This window comes from Saimiri boliviensis, chromosome 15 (assembly GCF_048565385.1).
Source record: "Saimiri boliviensis isolate mSaiBol1 chromosome 15, mSaiBol1.pri, whole genome shotgun sequence".
NCBI classification, from domain to species: domain Eukaryota; kingdom Metazoa; phylum Chordata; class Mammalia; order Primates; family Cebidae; genus Saimiri; species Saimiri boliviensis.
In genome coordinates this window covers 20,053,279-20,074,125 of record NC_133463.1, presented here as the reverse complement: position 1 = coordinate 20,074,125, position 20,847 = coordinate 20,053,279, and the positions used below count along the sequence as shown (strand labels likewise).

At 38.5% G+C, this 20,847-nt stretch overlaps 1 protein-coding gene across 2 annotated transcripts in view; it reads left to right on the top strand.

Annotated features, from left to right (window-relative positions):
- Nucleotides 1–20,847, top strand: part of CPA6 (carboxypeptidase A6) — a 331,259-nt gene that overhangs the window by 107,544 nt on the left and 202,868 nt on the right. For both annotated transcript variants that reach the window (XM_003942899.4, XM_074386629.1), the window contains exon 2: nucleotides 11,157–11,232. In XM_003942899.4, coding sequence (XP_003942948.1) covers nucleotides 11,157–11,232 — 76 coding nt within the window. The remainder of the gene's footprint in view (nucleotides 1–11,156; nucleotides 11,233–20,847) is intronic.

The following is a 20,847-nucleotide window of genomic DNA, read 5'->3' as shown; positions in this document are numbered from 1 at the left end:
GGTAAATTCCTAGGTGAATCTTACATATGCTCTAATTTCAAAACCACTAAACTAATATATTGCTGATGGCCATCAATCTGCTGAACCCAAATCTTCTTAGTTTCAACTGTCAAATCTTTTCATATGCTTTTCTCTAATCAGTCCAACTAAACCTTTTTTAATACATATTTTCTATGTAACTTATGAAACATTTGCCACATTACATTATCATAATAAGGTATTATTTGTCTTATGTACCCAATTAGATTATACATCTTTGAAAATGCTTCCCCTATGCTTTGCAACTCCTTTCCTTTTTCCTCACACCAGAGACTTGCATGGAATAATTTGCTACATGGGTAACTATTGAATAAACAGTTTGTACTCCACTGTGGTAATATTTTTTTCAGACTGAGTCCCATCCTTAAATGCAATAAAAAAGAACTAAATTGAAGTGTGACGCAGTGATTTCACACAATACATAGCAAGTCCTTGAGACATTGTGAAGACAGTATCTTACTATAAAAAATTAATTTCATGACATTATTACATTTTATTGCTTTTTTTTTCCTCTCTGGTTTGTGCTAATGGGAAAAGAAATCCTCAAAGCTCATAATGGAATCCCATTTCAGAGCATTTAAAAGATGATGTGATTTACAAAAAGCCAATTTCAGTTCAACTCAGCAAGTATTTATGGAACAACCATTACATGTGAGATACCATGACAGGCATTCAACCCCTTGAGAAAATTTCTGTCATGAAGTGCATCAGTGAGGCTTCTGAAGATAGTGTGTTTTTCTTTTCTCTGCTGTTAAATTAACTGCAGCAACAACCACCACCAAAAATAAAGGCATTACTTCTGCCTAACTTTAATCCAAGGGTGAAGTCTAAATCTTCATGTCCTAAGCAAACTGCAACAGGGAAATTCTTCATGTTCCAAGTACTGTATATTGCAACTATAAGCTGTAACCAAAGAAGGGAGAATCCATTTAGCTTTCTAGAGCATGCTCTGCCAAGTTGTCTCTTATTTATTGCTTTTTAATGAAATTTTTCATGTACATCAAGACACAATCTTGCAACAAAGGAAACACAGCTCTGAGACCCAAGTATTTTATAATGAGAATCTGCATGTGAACATTAATTTTTCTAGGTGGAATTACTTAATGGATTTCTTTGTGCTCAGGGATGAGTTTTTTTTTTTTTTTTTTTTTAACATCCTATTAACTTTTCCACAGGATACAAGCTTTCATAGAGTTCAGCAAATATTTTAAACTGTCCTATTTTCCTTGAGGATATGAGATGAGCCTTAGTTATGGAGTACCCTAAATCTTTCCTTCTGAAAACAGTTTTTTTTTTTAAGCTGCCATCAAAATTAAAGGAGTTTTTTAGAGAGGGACTTGGGGAGGAAATAGGAGTGTGAATAATGCATATTCTCACCTGTGACGACTGATTTAACAGTGAATTTAGTTATTCCATTGGTTTCTCTGATTCCTCTAAAAATATCCAAAGTAAACTTGCTGTTATATATGGAGCTTTTGGTTACCAGTAAGAAAAAACCTGACTCAAACTGCCCTACATAATTTTAAAATGTATTACACAACAGGAATTCTAGCAGCAGAACAAGCTTAAAAGTTGGTTAATTCAACAAGATCATTGCAGACCCAGATTCATTTTGTCTCTCCACTCGAGAGTCCACAGTGAGCGTAGGGTGAATCTACCTCATAATTACAGGCTGCAAGTGGCATGCAGAATTGCATATTTGCTTGTTTACATTCAACAAGAGAGAGAATCCCTCCACCCCCTTGGAATAATCCTTCCCTTAAATCTGACTGAGCCAATTTATGCAACACATCTATTCCCAGAATAACAAAGTTGCCAAGGGATATCCAAATTCTGACTGGCTAATAAGGACTCAGCCCTCAATATGGGGATAGGGTGAATATCTGAGCAGACTCCGAGTCCTTTTAGGGTTTCAGACAGGAAAACAGATTTTGAGGAGCAGCCAAAAACATCACTGTAGTCATCTATTCTGGTCCCCTGTGAAGGGCAACATTAGAAATTCTTTACTACATCTAGGTAAGGTTGGTCTTTGGAAGTATTGAAAAATTGAACATATGTGACTTATACCAATAGAGAAAACCTCTCTATAGGACTTCCTCTGACATTGTTTTTCCTTTTTCTTTTGAGTTTCACTCTTTGTTGCCCAGGCTAGAGTGCAGCGGCATGATCTCAGCTCACTGCAACCTTCACCTCCCAGGTACAAGTGATTCTCCTGCCTCAGCCTCCCAAGTAGCTGGGATTACAGTTGCGCACCACCACACCCAGCTAATTTGGTATTTTAAGTAGAGACAGGGTTTTGCTGTGTTGGTCAGGGTGGTCTTGAACTCCTGACCTCTGATGATCCACCTGCCTTGGCCTTCCAAATTGCTGGGGTTACAGGCATGAGCCACTGCTCCTGGCCCATTTTTCTTTTATATAGTGTTCCATATACCCAGTTGCCATTGTAGAAAATAATGAGACCATCCAATATTTGGGTTTCTCAGATGCCAAAAGAGCTGCCTAAACAGAAAGAAAACAGTAAATCCCAATTTAAGGCACTGATCAGATATTAGTTTCAAATATCCATGCAAAGGGCAAGAAACAAAAACGCCAGCATCAGCAACAGAGAGGTTAAATGTATTCAGAATCAAATTGTGTCATGTTGTTTGTGGTGTTCACAGTGGAGCAGACTTGGAAAAACATCTTAATTCAGTGCTTTAAGTTCTAGGCTGGGTGCAATGGCTCATGCCTGTAACCCCAACACTTTGGGAGGCCACAGCAGAAGGATTAGTTGAGCGCAGGAGTTAGAGACCAGCCTGGGCAATATAACAAGACCCCGTCTACAAAAAATTTTTAAAAGCATAGCAGGACATAGTGGTTCACATCTGCTGTTCTAGCTACCTAGAGGCTGAGACAGGAGGATGCTTGAGCCTGGGAGATTGAGGCTGCAGTGAGTCATGATGTACTCCAGCCTGGGAAATGGAGTGAGATAATGCCTTAAAAAGAACTGGAAGAATATTTTCCTGTAGAAGTAATGACAGTAGCTACTATGTACTGAGAGGCTATAAATTAGGTATTTCCCAGACGATATCTCATAGGGATTGTGACTATTAACTCATCACCAGCAAGAATTGCTGTCTCCCTGGCATCTACCACTGTGCCTGGAACAGAATGTAACCTTCATAAATGTGCTGGAGGAAATGATTTTCACCAAAAAAAAAAAACAACGTATGCAGTGGTACTTTGGTGCTTCCCCCCAATTTAAGGATTAACACTCATTGGCTCTAAATGTCTAAGCATTTTGGTGAAGGGCACATATCAAGTGGTGAAACCCAGACTGGCATCAAACTTTACTCTCTCACCAAAAGTGAAGAAGAAAGTGAAAGTGGATCCAAAAAAAAAAAAAAAAAACCTCCAGTGACTTGGAGAGAAAGGAATGAAAGAAATGAAATATCTGAAGTTTAAGTGTTTTTAATACTAGTGGATTAGGAAAAATACCCTGATGATGTCATTTTAATTCAATTACTTCTTTAAAGACCCTGTCTTCAAATACAGTCACATTCTTGAATTGAGGGAGTTAGGACTTCAGCATAGGAATTTCAAGGGGAAACAATTCACATATCCACACTTAGACACAGTGTGCAGCAAAAATTTCAGATGATTTTAACAACACAAGTAGCAAAGGAGGAGGAAAACATTATGGGGAGAAGGATAGAGAAAAAAGGATTCTTAAGGTCTTGTCTTGTTCAAAGAGACAAATTACAGGGACATTCAAGACATAAAAAAAGATCTCTCTTAAAGTATGTGGTAAAATACAAAAAAAAATGACTAATACATAGAAGATGCATAACTTGCAAACCACTAGATAAGAAAAATCTGATGAAGAAAACTGATTAATTCAAGAAAGAGGAAGAAAAGGGCAAGAACCTACAACAAACAGAATTGTAAGAATAAAGCCATATATATTATGTATTACGATTAGCATGAAGAAGTAAAATTTCCAGTTAAAAATTAGAAAGTCTCTTACTGTATTTTTCATTTAATCTATTTTGATGTTTGCTAGGTCTCCTATGTAAAGCAGGGCACCTCAAAGGTGTTGAAGAAAATTTTGACACATCTGGAAAAAAAGCATAAGAAAGGCAAAATTACGCCAGGCAAACAAAAAGAAAGCAGGAGTGGCAATCCTATGGGGAAAAATGAATTTGAAGTAAAGTACATTAAATGAACTGAAGAAGAGTCTTTCTAAGGAAACTTTCTAAAAGTAAAAGTTTTATTCTATCCAGAAGATGCAGTAGGCATGAGCTTATATATAGTTACACACATCAAAATACATAAATCAAAAGTTTTTATATTCAAAAATAAATTAACAAATCCAGTTATAGTAAGTGTATTGAGATGAATCAAAAGTTTTTATATACAAAAATTAACAAATCCAAAGTTATAGTAAGTATAGTAAGTATATTGATAATTGGCTGAAATTATCAAATTCAGTGGAAAAAAAAGGACAGAAAAAATGAAAATAATATAATTAATATGCTTAATAGGTATGTATAGAGCTTTGTATAGATATAAAAAAGATATACATTCTTTTCAAATATTTATGCACTATTTATAGAACTTGAATACATATTGGGCCATAAATACCAATGCAATGAAGTCCACAAAGTAAAAATCACATGGGCCACCTTATCATACTTCAAGACAATAAAACAGTAACAAAAATAAATCTTCCCACCCAAAATACATCTCACTGCTTGACACATTTTTTAACATTCTTCAAAATAACTCTTTAGTAAAGAAGGACTAAAAACTCAATTGCCGGCTATTAGATTTGAACATCAATGAGAACATCACATATTACAACATGAGGCTTGGTACCGTGGCTCATGCCTGTAAGCCTAGCATCTTGGGAAGCCAAGGTAGGAGGATTATTTGAGTCCAGGAGTTCAAGAGTAGGCTGAGAAACATAGCAGACCCCATCTCTAAAAAAATTTCTTTTTAATTAGCTGGGCCTGGTGGCATGCACTGGTAGTCCCAGCTACTCAGGAGCCTGAGATGGGAGGATCACTTGAGTTCAAGAGTTTGAGAGTAGCCTGGGCAACATAATAAAACCCCATCTCTTAAAAACAACAACAGTAACAACTTTTTTAATTAGCTGGGTATGGTGGCCCACACCTGTAGTCCCAGCTACTTGGGAGGCTGAGGTGGGAGGATCACTTGAGCCCAGGAGTTTGAGGTTACAGTGAGCTGTGATGCCACTGTACTCCCGCCTGGATGACAGAGCAAGACTGTTTCTGAGACACAAACACACACACATGTGGCATTATTTTTAAAGGTTCATAAAAAGTTTATTTTTAAAAGAAAAATCCTTATGATGTAGTTCTAAAACTCTGAAAAAAATTAGCATATAAAATTCAGCCATTTATTTAAAAGATGGTACAGCAGGTCCTAGATTGTTTCTCATTCAACATCATTTTGCTATAACTTGGACAAGAAAAAAATTCAATTCCCACCAGGGCCACTGTCTGTGAGGAGTTCTCCCCATGTCTGTGTGGGTTTTCTCTAAGTATCCAGTTTCCCCCCACATCCCCAAGCTGCACCTGTTAGGTTCCTCTGCCTCTGTACATGGCCCTGGGCCGAGTGAGCATGGGTGTGTGAGAGTACCCTGCAATGGATGACATCCTGTCCAGAGTCCGTTTCCACTTTGTGTCCTGAGCTTCGGGGACAAGCTTCGGCCACCCATGACCCTGAAACTGGAATAATTGGGTTGGAAAATGAATTAAAGAATGAATACAAATTATTATAAATAAAAACTCGTAGACAAAAATCATAGAAAGGCGTGACAATAAATGATGCAGTACAAAAGCCCTCAGAAAACCCCCTGTATTTGTTATTGTTTCAACTCCATGTTGGGAGGAGGTGTTCCTATTTTCACTTTGCAAGCATTTATTCATTCATTTAACCCACTACTACAAATAACACCATCCCTCACAGATTCACCAAACATTGAGTGAATAATAATCTTACATGTCTTTATTAATTTTTCTTAAATGTATATATAGTTCACATTTATTTCAATGTGAAATAGTTTTAATATTAGAATATATAATATTTAATAATAGAATATTTCAATATGAAATGTTTTTAATATTAAATATATTTAATATTAGAAGTACTTTGGGTGTGGGGTTTTTTTGTTTTTGTTTTGGTTTTTGTTTTTTTGAGACAGGGTCTTATTTTGTCACCCAGGCTGGACAAAAATGCCTTGATCATAGCTCACTGCAGCCTCTGGCTCCTGAGCTTGAGTGATCCTCCTGCCTCAGCCTCCCAGGTAGCTGGGACTATAGGAAAATGCCACCAAGCCCAGCTAGTTGTTTGTTTGTTTCTTTGTTTTAATTTTTTTTTTTCTTGCAAAGACAGGGTCTCACTATGTTGTCTAGGCTGATCTCAAACTCCTGGTCTCAAGCTATCCTCCTACCTTAGCCTCCCAAGTGCTGGAATTGCAGGTATGAGTCACCACACCCAGCTATGTGTCTTTATTTAGAAATCTGGTGATGTTTTTGTGACCAGAAATGTGCCCATAGGAACTTAACATGCTTATATTAGTTAGCCTACGGTAAAATCACTTTTGTTATACACTGCTTCACATAAACTCAGTTTCCAAGAACCTATCATTGATGTTAATCAAGGACTTACTGTATTTTAAAAACAACCTATGAAGTAAAAGATAAAAGCAAATTATCGTTACAAAATGCTATGAAACAAACACTACATTTAATGTGTAATAATGCAGAAAAGAGTCCAGAGGGATACACAAGAAACTACTGACAGTGGCTACAAGGGTAAGATAGGTTTAGGGTTGGAAGAGAACTTTATCATGTCATATGCTCTGTAATATTTTAATCTTTACAAGCATAGGTTCATAAATTCTGTGACGTATAAAGAAGTTTAGGATTTCATAATGGAATCAGTTGTGGAAGGTCATGCCAAGAGCCACAAGGAAACATCTGCAGCTTCGCATCTCTCTTTCAACAGGGACTTTCAGGTTGCCTGGAAGACAGAAATACTCTTCCATAGGTGCTTCACAGTCAAGGCACAGAAGAATGGCAATCAATATGGGAGGCAGCAAATCCAGGCAACAATCCAGGCAACATAGTCTTAGAACTTTTTTTTTTTTTTGAGATGGAGTCTGGCTTTGTCACCCAGGCTAGAGTGCAGTGGCACGATCTCAGCTCACTGTAACCTCTGCCTCCCAGGTTCAAGCAACTCTCCTGCCTCAGCCTCCTAAGTAGCTGGGACTACAGGTGTGCCACCATGCCCAGCTAATTTGTGCATTTTTAGAAGAGATGGGATTTCACTATGTTGGAAGGCAGCTAGGAGATCATCCCTCACTCCTCCAATGAAGAAACTGAGACCCAGACATAGTATAGATTTGGAGATTATGTTCCCTTTCTGAATTTTCTCGAGGTGCATGCATGCTCAGGAGGCATTCAATAATACTTTTCGAACTGATTATATACATTTATTATCATTCACGTGATTTCCACTGTACACCAGAATTATTAAACTCACAACCAAACTCAAGATGGACTTTATAGCTATATAACTTTATTTGTCCTGTAGGCCAAAGGAACAAATTGTAAGTATACCACAGATTAATAAGTATTAGTAATTCCTGGGAGGCTAGTTATCTGGGATATCCTGCTTCCTTTGTAAGATCCTTAAACTAGAATTAAAAATGCCTATGCTGTCTTTCTTTGGACAATTTTATATAGGCTAAGTTAGAAATACATGTGCTTATGAGCCACTGCTTGCCCAGGAGTCTTACTAACCTCAACCCACATTCAGTTCTTTGATTCCTTCATCTTAACCCCAAAGGTTAGCCAAAGGGTCTTAAATTGGTGTTGCTACCTGACAGTTAAAAAAAAAAAAAAAAAAAAACTGATAAATTCTAAGGAAAAGACTGTAAGCTCACCTTCTCTGATAGTTTTGCAGAGTTAGTTTTTCTAAGTTCCAGTAAACTACCTGAAACTTCCCTGTTTCTAGCACCAAATTATTATTCACTTCAAAAAAAAAGGGTAGCTATCAGATTTAAGGAGAGTAAGCTTTTCATCTGGTGAAACCAACAGGGCATTTGGGGGTTACGTGGTTTTCACATGCTGAATAAAGAGCTCTTGTTGGATTTTGGTTACCCATCATTCTGTCAATATAATTTGCTGGTTCACAAAAAAGTATGACATTTCATGGGTCTTTCTACATTGCTTTCCTTATTTTCTGTTTGTTGATGAATTATCAAATAGTAACAAACTCATTTCTAAAGTCACACCTGAGAATTTCTAAAGGCTGGGATGAAGTGAACTTTTTGCGATAAAAATGAGAAAACTGAGTTTGAGCAATCACTTTCAGGGTTAAATAATCCCAAGAGTGATTCCTTTGTATCCTGTACCTACTTGCAGAAGAACTGATTGCCAGGTTGAGTTATCCATCTTTAAAAAAAAAAAAAAAAGTTCTTCTCATGGCTGTAAAACAGCTACAGATTGCTTTTCTTGCACTCTTGAGGATCTGACAAGGCCCCAGATGGAGGTATTTTTCAGCAAGCTGTCAAGTGATCTATCCATCAAAAACAGCCATATCACCCAGCCGAGCTTGCTTTCTTTGCCAAGAATTGTACTGGGTCAGATGAGAGAGGCCAGGGTATGATAGATCCAGGGAAAACATAGGTCAGAGAAATGTATACCAGAAAAGAGAAAAGATGTGGTTACATTTAAATTCCAAAGGTTATATTTAGATTTGTTTTACAGTGACTTGATAATATTTTTCCTGCTACTTTCTTTTATTCTTTCCAGAAATAGAAATTTCATGACACTGATACTGAGAGGTGGTTTGTGTGATTTTGAGGAAAACAAAGCTGTAAAGCTCTATTAGAATAGCAGTCCATAAAACACAGTAATTTGTCATCGGCAAGCCAGGGACCTTTTTATTAATAGGCCTAAAAGAGCTATTATAGGATCATTTTAAATGATAAACCTATCATGATTGGAAATAAACACAAACCCTAAAAAATTATTGCTCAACAAGTCCAGAAGTATCCCTGAGGATCGGATGCCCTCCATATTAGCCTTACTTCATCTTGGAAACTGCTATTCATCTGTATTAGCCCATTCTCACACCACTATAAAGAACCACTTGAGACTGGGTAATTAATGAAGAAAAGAGATTTAGTTGACTCACAGTTCCACAGGCTTAACAGGATGCATGCCTGGGAGGCCTCAGGAAACTTACAATCAAAGCAGAAGGGGAAGGGGAAGCAGGACCTCCTTCACATGGTATCTGGAGAATGAGAGAACAAAGAAGGAAGTGCCATACACTTTCAAGCCATCAGATGTTGTGAGAACTCACCCACTATCAGGACGACAAGGGGGAAATAATATGCCCCTATGAGCCAATCACCTCCCATCAAGCCCCTCCCAATTTGACATGAGGTTTGGGCGGGGACACAATCAAAATCATATCATCATCTAAAAAGTAAAATGACGAAAAACCATGCAAATTCCATTATTCCTGATGCACATTTAGGGTTGGAGAGACAACTTGTGGGTGAATTAGTAGCGTTTTTGTTTTCTGCTTTATATGCTATTAATAATAATCTACCTTATCTTTAATTATCATAAAATGCCATATAGAGTTATGAAAAATATTCATTCCTATTGTGCTTTATTTACTTAGTTTTCCTCTATATGTCCTCTGGACACCAGTTACTCTCAGCAATCTCCTTTATACCAATCCATTAATAAATATTTAATAAGCATCTGCTCTATGTGAAAGGCATTGTATAGTTTTGATTATCATGTGCTAGAGCCATGCTTCCCAACCTGTCCTCATCATTACACACCTAGAAATTGATAGAATACCTTTCTGGCACACCTGGGAGACAAGGCCCCCAAAGAGAAACTTTCTGACAGACACAGTAACACCGTAAGTCATCTTAGGTAATTCGAGACCTTTACAGAAAGAACCATATATTATGTTCAAATATAATTTCAACTGTGGTAAAACCTCTGTGGTTGTAAAACTGACCCAATATTCCTATAGAGAGGTTTTTTTAATAAACAGAAATGGATCCTTCTGGTCTTAAAAATTGAAACTTATATTTGTTTTATCTGAGTTCCTTCCTCAGAAAGTGACTTTCAGTCTTCTCAAAAAAAAAAAAAAAAAAAAAGTATCAAAGAACTGAAACTCACCAAATCACCACATACTGACAGTGAGATGCAAGACCCCTCATTCATCATGACTGCTTCCCTGCTCCTCCCTGGTTTCTGTTTTTGTACACTTTGTTACATTTCTTTCCCTGCTCTATGCAGCTCTAGTTTTTGTCCATCAGGGAGATGGATTTGAGACTGAGCTCCCATCTCCCTGACTGCAGCACCTGATTAAAGCCTTCTTTCTTAGTAATAATCATCTTCTCAGTGATTGCTTTCTGTGCAGAAAGCAGCAGGACCTAGGCCAAACCCCTGGTGTTTTGGTAACAGTTATAAACATTGATTTTTAATTTGTATCACTCTAAAAAATGTACAGCCATCAGCGTCTAATGCTGATGGCCCTCTTGTGTGGCCCCACAAGCCAGGAGGGAAGCTCTGGACCAGAGAAATGAGATGCCCCACAGAGATGGGCTTCTCCTTACTGTTCTCGGTGTGGGAAGAATTCAAACCAGAAACTTTCCCTACTGTGTGGATTTCACATCCTTTCACTGAAAGTCAAATTCCTTTTCAGCATTAATGTTTAAAAAAAGAATGGCTTTTCTTTTTTCTGTCATTGGAAATTTTCCTTGTTGGTATCAGCTCATGAAAGTTCCTGTCTCTTGCTGCCACTCTTCCTGTGTTTTTGGCCTTTTTCCGCATTTATAACATTAAATGTGAGTTTATAATCTTCAAAAGCTGATGAAATACCAAATAGCTTTAAGACAAGAAAAAAAGAGCAATGCAATCAAAGAATAACAAGAACTGTATAAAATACTGGGTCAGTGAAAAGTTTTGCTGTTCTTCCTAAATGCAGAGGCAGTTTTTGAAGAGGTAGGGAAAAGATGACTAATATCTTTATTTTCGAAAGGTAATTATCATCTTTCTTTTCTTTTCTTGTAGTGATAAAGTGATAAGATTTATTCCCAAAACAGAAGAGGAAGCATATGCACTGAAGAAAATATCCCATCAACTTAAGGTAATAGAGCATCTACTCACTTATGGTGGAATTGTGCTTGTAGTGTGTTTACAGCAATTTGCTGACTGGAATTGAATAACTGGAATTTCTTAGCCAAGAAACTAAAGGCTAAGGAGATAACTTGAAAAAGATTTTATTTATTTGTTTGTTTGTTTGTTTGTTTGTTTTGAGACAGAGTCTCACTCTGTTGCCCAGACTGGAGTGCAGTGGCGTGATCTCGGCTCACTGCAACCTCCACCTCCCAGGTGCAAGCGATTCTCCTGCCTCAGCCTCCTGAGTAGCTGGAACTATGGGAATGTGCAACCATGCCCAGCTAATTGTTTCTTTATTTTTAGTAGAGACAGGGTTTCACATTATTGGCCAGGCTGGTCTCGAACTCCTGACCTCGTGATCCACCCACCTCGGCCTCCCAAAGTGCTGGGATTACAGGCGTGAGCCACTGCACCCAGTTGAAAGAGCTTTTAAAGGATAGTTAAAGCTACTCAAAATTTTTTTGTGTGCCACACTTTGGGAGGCTGAGGCAGGCAGATCCTTTGAGCCCAGGAGTTCAAGCCCAGCCTGGGCAACATGGTGAAACCCCATCTCTACAAAAAATATAAAAATTTAATCGGTTGTGGTGTCACATGCCTGTAGTCCCAACTACTGGAGAGGCTGAAATGGGAGGATCACTTGAGCCTGAGAGGTTGCAGTGCGCTCTAGTGTCTCTTTTTTTAAGACAGGGCCTCACTCTGTTGCCATGCTCTCTAGCCTGAGGAACAGAGCAAGACCCTGTCACAAAAAAAAAAAAAAGAAAGAAAAGAAAAGAAAATTTTCTGTCTGACATCTATTTATTACCGGTCTCCGAGGTAGAATGTAAATTTTACGAAAGAATTTGTCTATTTTTTGTTCATTGATGTATTCCCAGTTAGTGTCTGGAATATCCTAGAAGTTCAATACATGATTTTGTTGTTATTTTTCCTTAATGAATGAATGAATTTAGTTTCCAGTTTTCCAGAGCTTCTCTTTATCTTCTTGAATCTTCCTACCGATCATCTAGGCACTTTCCTCTTAATTAAAACTTTAAGCAGAAGTGAGTTGAGGAAAATTAAAGCCAGAAATTCAAGTTAATTAGTTTTGCTGTGTTTCAGTGGGTCTAATAAGAAAATTTTCTTGGCAAAGGTTGAAGGCTCTGATTATTCAATCTTTGATGAACGTTATGGATTTTAGAGTTAGAACATTTCTCTAACTTCATCAGTGTATATAATTGAGTGTTAGCTTTTACCTAAAAGTTATGATGAGAACTATAGTGATTGGTTCTTTTCCATGCCTACCAAAATACAAGCAAGTCCAAAAACTATGTGGTGGTTTAGGCTTAGTGCTACCTAAAGTAGTGTAAGGGAATGAGGGAGGAAGGACATATTGTGGCTTCTGGAGATATTTATAATTAACAAACTTTTGGTCTTTTATTTATGGTTTTTCTCTTTGACATCTTCCCCCTCAACTCTTGAATTTATTTGCAAATGATGTCTTGAACATTGAGTTGATTCCCTATCTTCTCCTCATTCCCAGCTCCTACACAAACAGTACTGAGTTCAAGTATGCTGTCTCATTACAAGGGCCCAGGGTGAGGATGCAGGACTCATCCCCAAATTGTGGCTGTTTTATGCAATACCAGAGAGTCAGTGCTCACTGGGCATTTCTTAAACCTCCTTTTCTTCTCACAGGAATCTGCTTTTAGGAGGCTATTGTTAACCTCTTCTGGTCACATATGGACGTATATCCCACGATGTCCTTTTCATTAGTTGTAGCTGAACACTTTCTGAATGGTCCACCAGGAACTTAATAGTTGCAAAGAAGCAAAGCAAGTTTTGAGTGGAAGTTTCCATCTCCACTGAAACTGTATTTTCATATGCCACCAAAAAAATAAAATAGCCACTTTTCACTTTGGAGTCCAGTGTTTTAGGGAACAGACCTTCTGAACCAAATATTGGAACAAAATATTTCTTAAAGGATGTTTCTACCATTCATGAACCTATTTACGTATTAGGCCTGACGAAGTAATGAACTTGCACTGTTCAATTTGTGATGGTCACTTACCATTATCAAAAGCAATAAAATCACATTTGTGAGGACTGTAGGGGTTACTTATAAACTCTCAGAAATCATCATAGATGGAACCAAAAGCTATGACCGTAAATACAGCTGCTGGCACTGATGACCATACATTAACACTGGGCCCTTTTTGGTAAGCATTTGAAGAAAATCATTCCTAAAAACACTTTTCATTTAGTCCTCAAGGAAAAGTATTCACCTGGAGGAGGAAATGGTTTGGATGTAAGGGAGCTTAGGGGTACAACTGATAGAAGAGAGGGAAAGGGATCTGGTGAGGAAAGAGGGAGCAGAGTGAAGGGAAGAAAGAAGCTTAATATTAAGATACCACCTGTGCTCTACTGATTCTACTCCACACGAAGTCACATCCAGCTCCTCTCAGCCACTGTGAGTCAGTCACAGGGCTACATGATTCCGTAAATTGCTCATTTTAACAGTCCTGTGAAGCAAGTGTATTATTGCTGTTTTACAGATGAAGAAACTGAGAGAGACAGAGTTAAGTAACTTGCCCAGGCCACAGTATGGGATTGGAACGTGTATCTCATCAGTGTCAAGCCCTCTAGGACCCAAATGAGGCCTGCCTCTAGCCTTAGTCAGTTTATTCTGATTATCTTCACAATGGTGAGGATTGAGGCCAAGTCTGCAGAGCAGTGAAGCCTAGACTCAGAATGTCAGTATCATCATACTCTCATTTACTTTAACCCTAGAGTCAGGGGTCACCAAGACCATGCCCACATTCAATGAGTTGCAGAAGGACCCACCCAACTCAGCATATAGTCTTACTCACAGCTATGAATGGTCACAGCAAAAGGATATAAAGCAAAATCATCAAAGTGAAAGAGGAGTATGGGGTGAAGTCCAGGGGAAACAAGGTACAAGCTTCCAAGAGGCCTCTTCCAACAGAGTCACACAGGATGTTCTCAATGCCATCAGTAACAAGTTGTGACAACAAACATACAGTGTTGTCTACCAAGGAAACTCATTAAAGACTCAGTGCCCAAGGTTTTTATTGGGGTAAAGTTATGTAGATACCCTCTGCCTAGCACATACCAAAATTCCAGACTCCCAGAAGAAAAGTGAGTGTTTGGCCTGAACTATATTACTATATTATTATTTGCCCAATCTAAGCATGTTGAGTACCTTTTTTTCTTTCTTTTTTTCTTTCTTTCTTTTTTTTTTTTTTTTTTGAGACAGAGTCTCACTCTGTCACCAGGCAGGTACAGTGGCATGATCTCAGTTCACTGCAACCTCTGCTTCCTGGGTTCAAGAGATTGTCCTGCCTCAATCTCCCAAGTAGCTGGGACTACAGGCACACGCCACCACACCCAACTAATTTTTATATTTTAGAGACATCAGTAGAGACGGGGTTTCACCATGTTGGTCAGGATGGTCTCGATCTCCTGATCTCGTGATCCACCCACCTTGGCCTCTCAAAGTGCTGGGACTTCAGGCATGAGCCACTGTGCCCGGCAAAGTCACTCTTATTAGTTAGGGTGGTGGTAACCTCCCTGAAATTCAACTTTCCCAATGCCAGCCAAGGGCCAATTTTACAAGCACGCCTTTCTAAAGATAGAATTTTTCAGCCCTGCTCTGTTAAATCTTTTCTGCACATTTCTTCATTTTCTTTCACTAAAGAAGTAGTTATTGGATTGAAGTTGGAGGTGTTGAGTTCAGATAAATTTCTATCTAAAAGCATCATGTTACCTTGATGTCATTTTAAATTCGAATGATTTCACCAAGCAAACCATTTGTACTATGGAAAGCAGCAATTCTGGCCAGGCAGCAAAAGTAGCCTGCAGAGAAAAAAGAAGATGACTGTCTGTCATATTCTTCCCCGTGGAGCTGATGGGACAGAATTATGGGCATTTCTAACAGCTTCTTTGCATTCCCTATGCATTGACTCTAGAAGGGAAGGAGAGTTTGCCAGGAAGCGTTTAGTTGCCTTCCCTCTCTAAATCACATGTGATAGAATTCTAAGATAGCCCAAAGATTTCTATCCCCCCTGGTGTACATGCCCTGAATAATCACTCCCTTGAGGATGAGGAGGGGCCTGTGAATATGATGGGATAGCTATTCCTTTGATGATGGTTCATTATATGGCAGAAGGGAAATGACATGAGGCAGGCCTGACCTAATCAGGTGAGTGCTTTAAAAGCAAAGAGTTTCCTCTAGCTGTTCATAGAAGAGGCCAGAGAAGTGCTCCTGCTGGTCTCAAGATAGCAGTTCACAAACTGGTACATTGTGAACTATCCATGGGAGCCATGTGGCAAAGAATTCCAATGGCCCCTAGGAAGTCAGACAGGGCAACAAGGAAATGAAGACATCAGTCCTCCAACCACAAGGAACTGGATTCTGTCACATAAACCTGGAAGAGGCAGATACTGTTATAGGACCACCAGGTTCGATTGCCCATTGTGCAGTAACATACCAATACACTGAAACAATGAGTTGCAGCAGAGAAATGGCTTAATAATTGTAGGACAGCCACACAAGGATATGGGAGGAAACCTCAGATCTGCCTCCTTGAAGAACTTGGGTTGGAGTCTGAACAAGTGATGGGCTAAAGATCTGGGATCACAGACTGAGAACTGAGAAGTGAAGTCATGGAATAGGGAGATGAAAACACTGCATTTCCTACTTTACAGTGCTGAGTCGGTTTCTTGGTGGAGGTCTTCACACTGGTTGGTGTCAGCTGTTATGCTGGAATTCAAGATCTGAAAACACTTTAAGCAATTCTTGGGCAGAAAGGTTCAGTACCAGAGAGTTCATCTATAGGAACAATGGAGGAGCAGGTGGTCAGTGTGCTATGTGGCTCTCAGTTAGTTAGCAGCTGCAGGGACTTTGGTAGAAGTACACCAGTCTACCCTGGTCAATGCCTAACTATAATTCTGCCTAAAGCCTGACTTCTCATGAGGGCTGTTTTAAAAACTTGATTTTAGCCCATTGATACCTGAAGGGAGAATTCAGCCAGCCACATTGGGACTTCTTACCTACAGAACTATGAGATGATAAATAGGTATTGTTTTAAGCTGCTAAGCTTGTGGTAATCTATTCTGCAGAAGGAGAAAACTCAGATGCACAGAGAACTAACAACCTATGTCTTGGCCTTTGACTCTCAGATTCATATATAAATCTTTGTTAATTTTCCTGATTTCACTAACTGCAACCAAGCATCTTAGGGAAAGTGAAAAGTAACTGGACTACTTGCATAGGCTATAAATTCACAATGTCTTCTCTGAAACGTGAACAAATGCGAATGCATGTGCAATGTTAAACAGAATCTGAGAAGAGACAGTCAAAGCATAGTTAATTAGACATAGAACTGCTGTTACAAAGCTGGTTACTTTCCTAATTAAATTTTATGGTTTTGCTGAAGAATTAAAACAAGAAAGTTAAACAGAAAACCATGCCCCCAGAGAACTGGATTGAGAAAGCACCAACCAATTAAATTGTTAATTAAGAGCAAAACCATGATTTAAATAAATTTATGATGGAAAGGGAACAGTCTGCAGGTAAGTAAATTAAAGTCCCAATACCACATTCTGCCTACATCTCTTTGCAAATTCTTTGTACTCTGAAGGAATAGAAACGGCTTTATGTAGGATCACAAAGTTTCCATTATAGAATTGACATGCTCTTGTAGAAAGAACAATTAGTGACTTTTCTGTTTCTAATTTCCTCATCAGAGAGCTGTAGGATAGGAAATTGTTCGATTTGTCCAAAAGTTTGTAATTTTTTTCAAACTGAAACTCAACCTCAGAAATATTAGTTGGTTTGTTAAGTGTCATTGAATGACATGTCAAAAGTCATAAAATCACATGGGGAAAACTACTTGCTAGGAGGAAGATTTCATCTCTCTTCCCTTGCTTTGTATGAGAAATGTGCTGCTGCTGTCCCAGGTGTGGCCTCCCTCCCTCACACCCTGGTACTGTGCCGTAGTTGACTACTGTCTTGTCTAATCCTCCTTGGTGTACTCCCGAGTCATACGCCAGGATCTACAGGAGCTCTAGAACACCTATGATTGTGGGAGTTGATAAACTCAAACATCCAACTGGACAGTTTAATCAATTAGAAAACTTATGAGGAGGAAATGGGTGGGAGGAGTGAAAATTATTCGTTCTCAATTTAATTGAAATCTGATAGTGTGATCATAGGATTCCTTCATCATGGTTATGCTAGGCAGAATTCTAGGATGGCCCCCAAGACTCTTGGCCCTGGTATACACACACATCTTCTCTCCTGAAACTCTAATCTAGGTATCACTGTAAAAGGATTTTGCAGATGTAATTAGGGTTCCAAATCAGTTAACCCCAAAACAGGGACATTGCCCAGGTGGGTCTGACCTAATCAAATGAGACCTTTAAAATCAGAGTTTCCTCCCGCTGGTTGCAGAAGAGGCACTCAGACTACTCACTTTTGCTAGCCTGGAAAAACAATTATTCATGCAGTGAACTGCCCTGTAGCAAGAAATTGTGGGTGGCCTCTAGATGTTGAGAACTGTCTAAAGCCTACTAATAGGAAAATGGAGGCCTTGGTCCTGCAGCCACAAGTAAATAAATTTGACTGACAGTGACAATATAAGCACATATAAGCCCCAAATGAGACTACAGCCCAACTGACATCTTGCTTTCAGCCCAGTGACACCCCAAGCCAAGAATTCACACCCTGCCCAGAAATAACAAAATAATAAAACTAAGCTGCAAACTTCGTGGTAATTTAGGAATAAAAATCTAACACATTAAATAGCCTGTGGCTTGGTACGCTGGCTGAAGATACACAGAAGCATTATAAATGTTACTTCATGAAAGGTAAAAGTAAGGAAGAGACCAAGAATTTGGCCTGTCAGTATATTTTGGGTAGGAAATTACATTTCCACTTTTTGTTAAAGGTTTTGTAATTTAACTTTTACTTTCTGTGGCATGATTTTTGAAAGAGAGGAAAAGCTGCTTATTATTCGGGCAGATGTCCAAATACAGTTATGGGTTAAATTTCAGGAATGTAATTTTCAAATCATGGCTTGCATTTTTCTCCCTCTGTGTACATCTTGATAATCAATAAACTTAATAATGAAAACATACTAAGAAAATATAGTATGTTTTATAAAAGAGAAATGCATTAGAAACTTCTTTCAAAAGGAAAAAAACCCTCTACCATGTTATGATGATGATGATATGCCCCAGTGATACTTTGTTTACCCAACTGAGTTGACATGACCTTGGGCTTATGCCATAGTATTTTAAGCTGTTTGTGTTTTCTTTCTATATTAAGAATTTCTAAGTTTTGACATTTAATCTGTTTTGAGACTAATTTTTAAACATTGAAAGGAATTGCTCTTGCCAGATGTAGTAATGGCCATTCCTAAGAGGACAGCTGAAGTTTGGGTCTAGCATAGTCTTTTTTTTTTTTTTTTTTTTATTTTACTTTAGGTTCTGGGGTACATGTACAGATCATGCAGGACTGTTGCACAGGTACACACATGGCAATGTGATTTGCTGCCTCCATCCCCCCATCACCTACATCTGGCATTTCTCCCCATGTTACCCCTCCCTGACCTTCCACCCCCACCCCACTGTTCCTCCCTTGGCCCCCGCCAACAGACCCCAGTGTGTAATGCTCCACTCCCTGTGTCCATGTGTTCTCATTGTTCATCACCCACATATTATTGAGAACATGTGGTGTTTGATTTTCTGTTCTTGTGTCAGTTAGCTGAGAATTATGGTTTCCAGATTCATCCATGTCCCTACAAAGGACACAAACTCATAATTTTTTATGGCTGCATAGTATTCCTTGGTGTATATGTGCCACATTTTCCTTGTCCAGTCTATCATCAGTGGGCATTTGAGTTGGTTCTAGGTCTTTGCTATTGTAAACAGTGCTGCTATAAACATACATGTGCATGTATCTTTATAATAGAGTTATTTATAGTCCTTTGGGTATATACCCAGAAATGGGATTGCTGGGTCAAATGGAATTTCTATTTTTAGGTCCTTGAGAAAGTGCCACACTGTCTTCCACAATGGTTGAACTAGTTTACACTCCCACCAACAATGTAAAAGTGTTCCTGTTTCTCCACATCCTCTCCAGCATCTGTTTTCTCCAGATTTTTTAATGATCACCATTCTAACTGGCGTGAGGTGGTATCTAAATGTGGTTTTCATTTGCATTTCTCTAGTAATCAGTGATGATAAGCATTTTTTCATTATGTTTGTTGGCCTCATATATGTCTTCTTTTGAAAAGTGTCTGTTCATATCCTTCAACCACTTTTGGATAGGTTTGTTTGTTTTTTTTCTGGTAAATCTGTTTTAGTTCATTGTAGATTCTGGATATTAACCCTTAGTCAGATGAGTAGATTGCAAAAACTTTTTCCCATTCTGTTGGTTGCCAGTTCACTCTAATGATTGTTTCTTTTGCTGTACAGAAGCTCTGGAGTTTAATTAGATCCTATTTGTCTCTTTTGGCTTTTCTTGCCAATGCTTTTGGTGATTTAGTCATGAAGTCCTTGCCTATGCCTATGTCCTAAATGGTTTTCCCTAGGCTTTCTTCTAGGGTTTTTATGGTGTTAGGTGTTATGTTTAAATCTTTCATCCATCTGGAGTTAATTTTAGTGTAAGGTGTCAGGAAGGGGTCCAGTTTCTGCCTTCTGCACACTACTAGCCAGTTTTCCCAACACCATTTATTAAACAGGGAATCCTTTCCCCATTGCTTGCATTTGTCAGGTTTGTCAAAGATCAGATGGTTGTAGATGTGTGGCATTGCTTCCAGGACCTCTGTTCTGTTCCACTGGTTTATATCTCTGTTTTGGTACCAGTATCATGCTATTTGGGTTATTGTAGCCTTGTAGTATAGTTTGAAATCAGCGTGATGCCTCTGGCTTTGTTCTTTTTGCTTAGGATTGTCTTGGCTATGTGGGCTCTCTTTTGGTTCCATATGAAGTTTAAGGTGGTTTTTTTCCAGTTCTGTGAAGAAGGTCATTGGTAGCTTGATGGGGATAGCATTGAATCTATAAATTACTTTGGGCAGTATGGCCATTTTCACAATATTGATTCTTCCTAACCATGAGCATGGTCTCTATCTGTTTGTGTCCTCTCTTATTTCCTTTAGCAGTGGTTTGTAGTTCTCCTTGAAGAGGTCCTTTACATCCTTTGTTAGTTGTGTTCCTAGGTTTTTATTTTCTTTGTAGCAACTGTGAATGGGAGTTTGCTCATGATTTGGTTCTTTTTAAGTCTGTTATTGATGAACAGAAATGCTTGTGATTTCTGCACATTGATTTTGTGTCCTGAGAGTTTCCTGAAGTTGCTTATCAGTTTAAGGAGATTTTGGGCTGAGATGATAGGGTCTTCTAAATATACAACCATGTCATCTGCAAATAGAGACAATTTGACTTCATCTTTTCCTAACTGAATACCCTTTTTTTTTTTTTTTTTTTTTTTTTTTTGCCTAACTGCTCTGGCTAGAACTTCTAATACTATATTGAATAGGAGTGGTGAGAGAGGGCATCCTTGTCTAGTGCCGGATTTCAAAGGGAA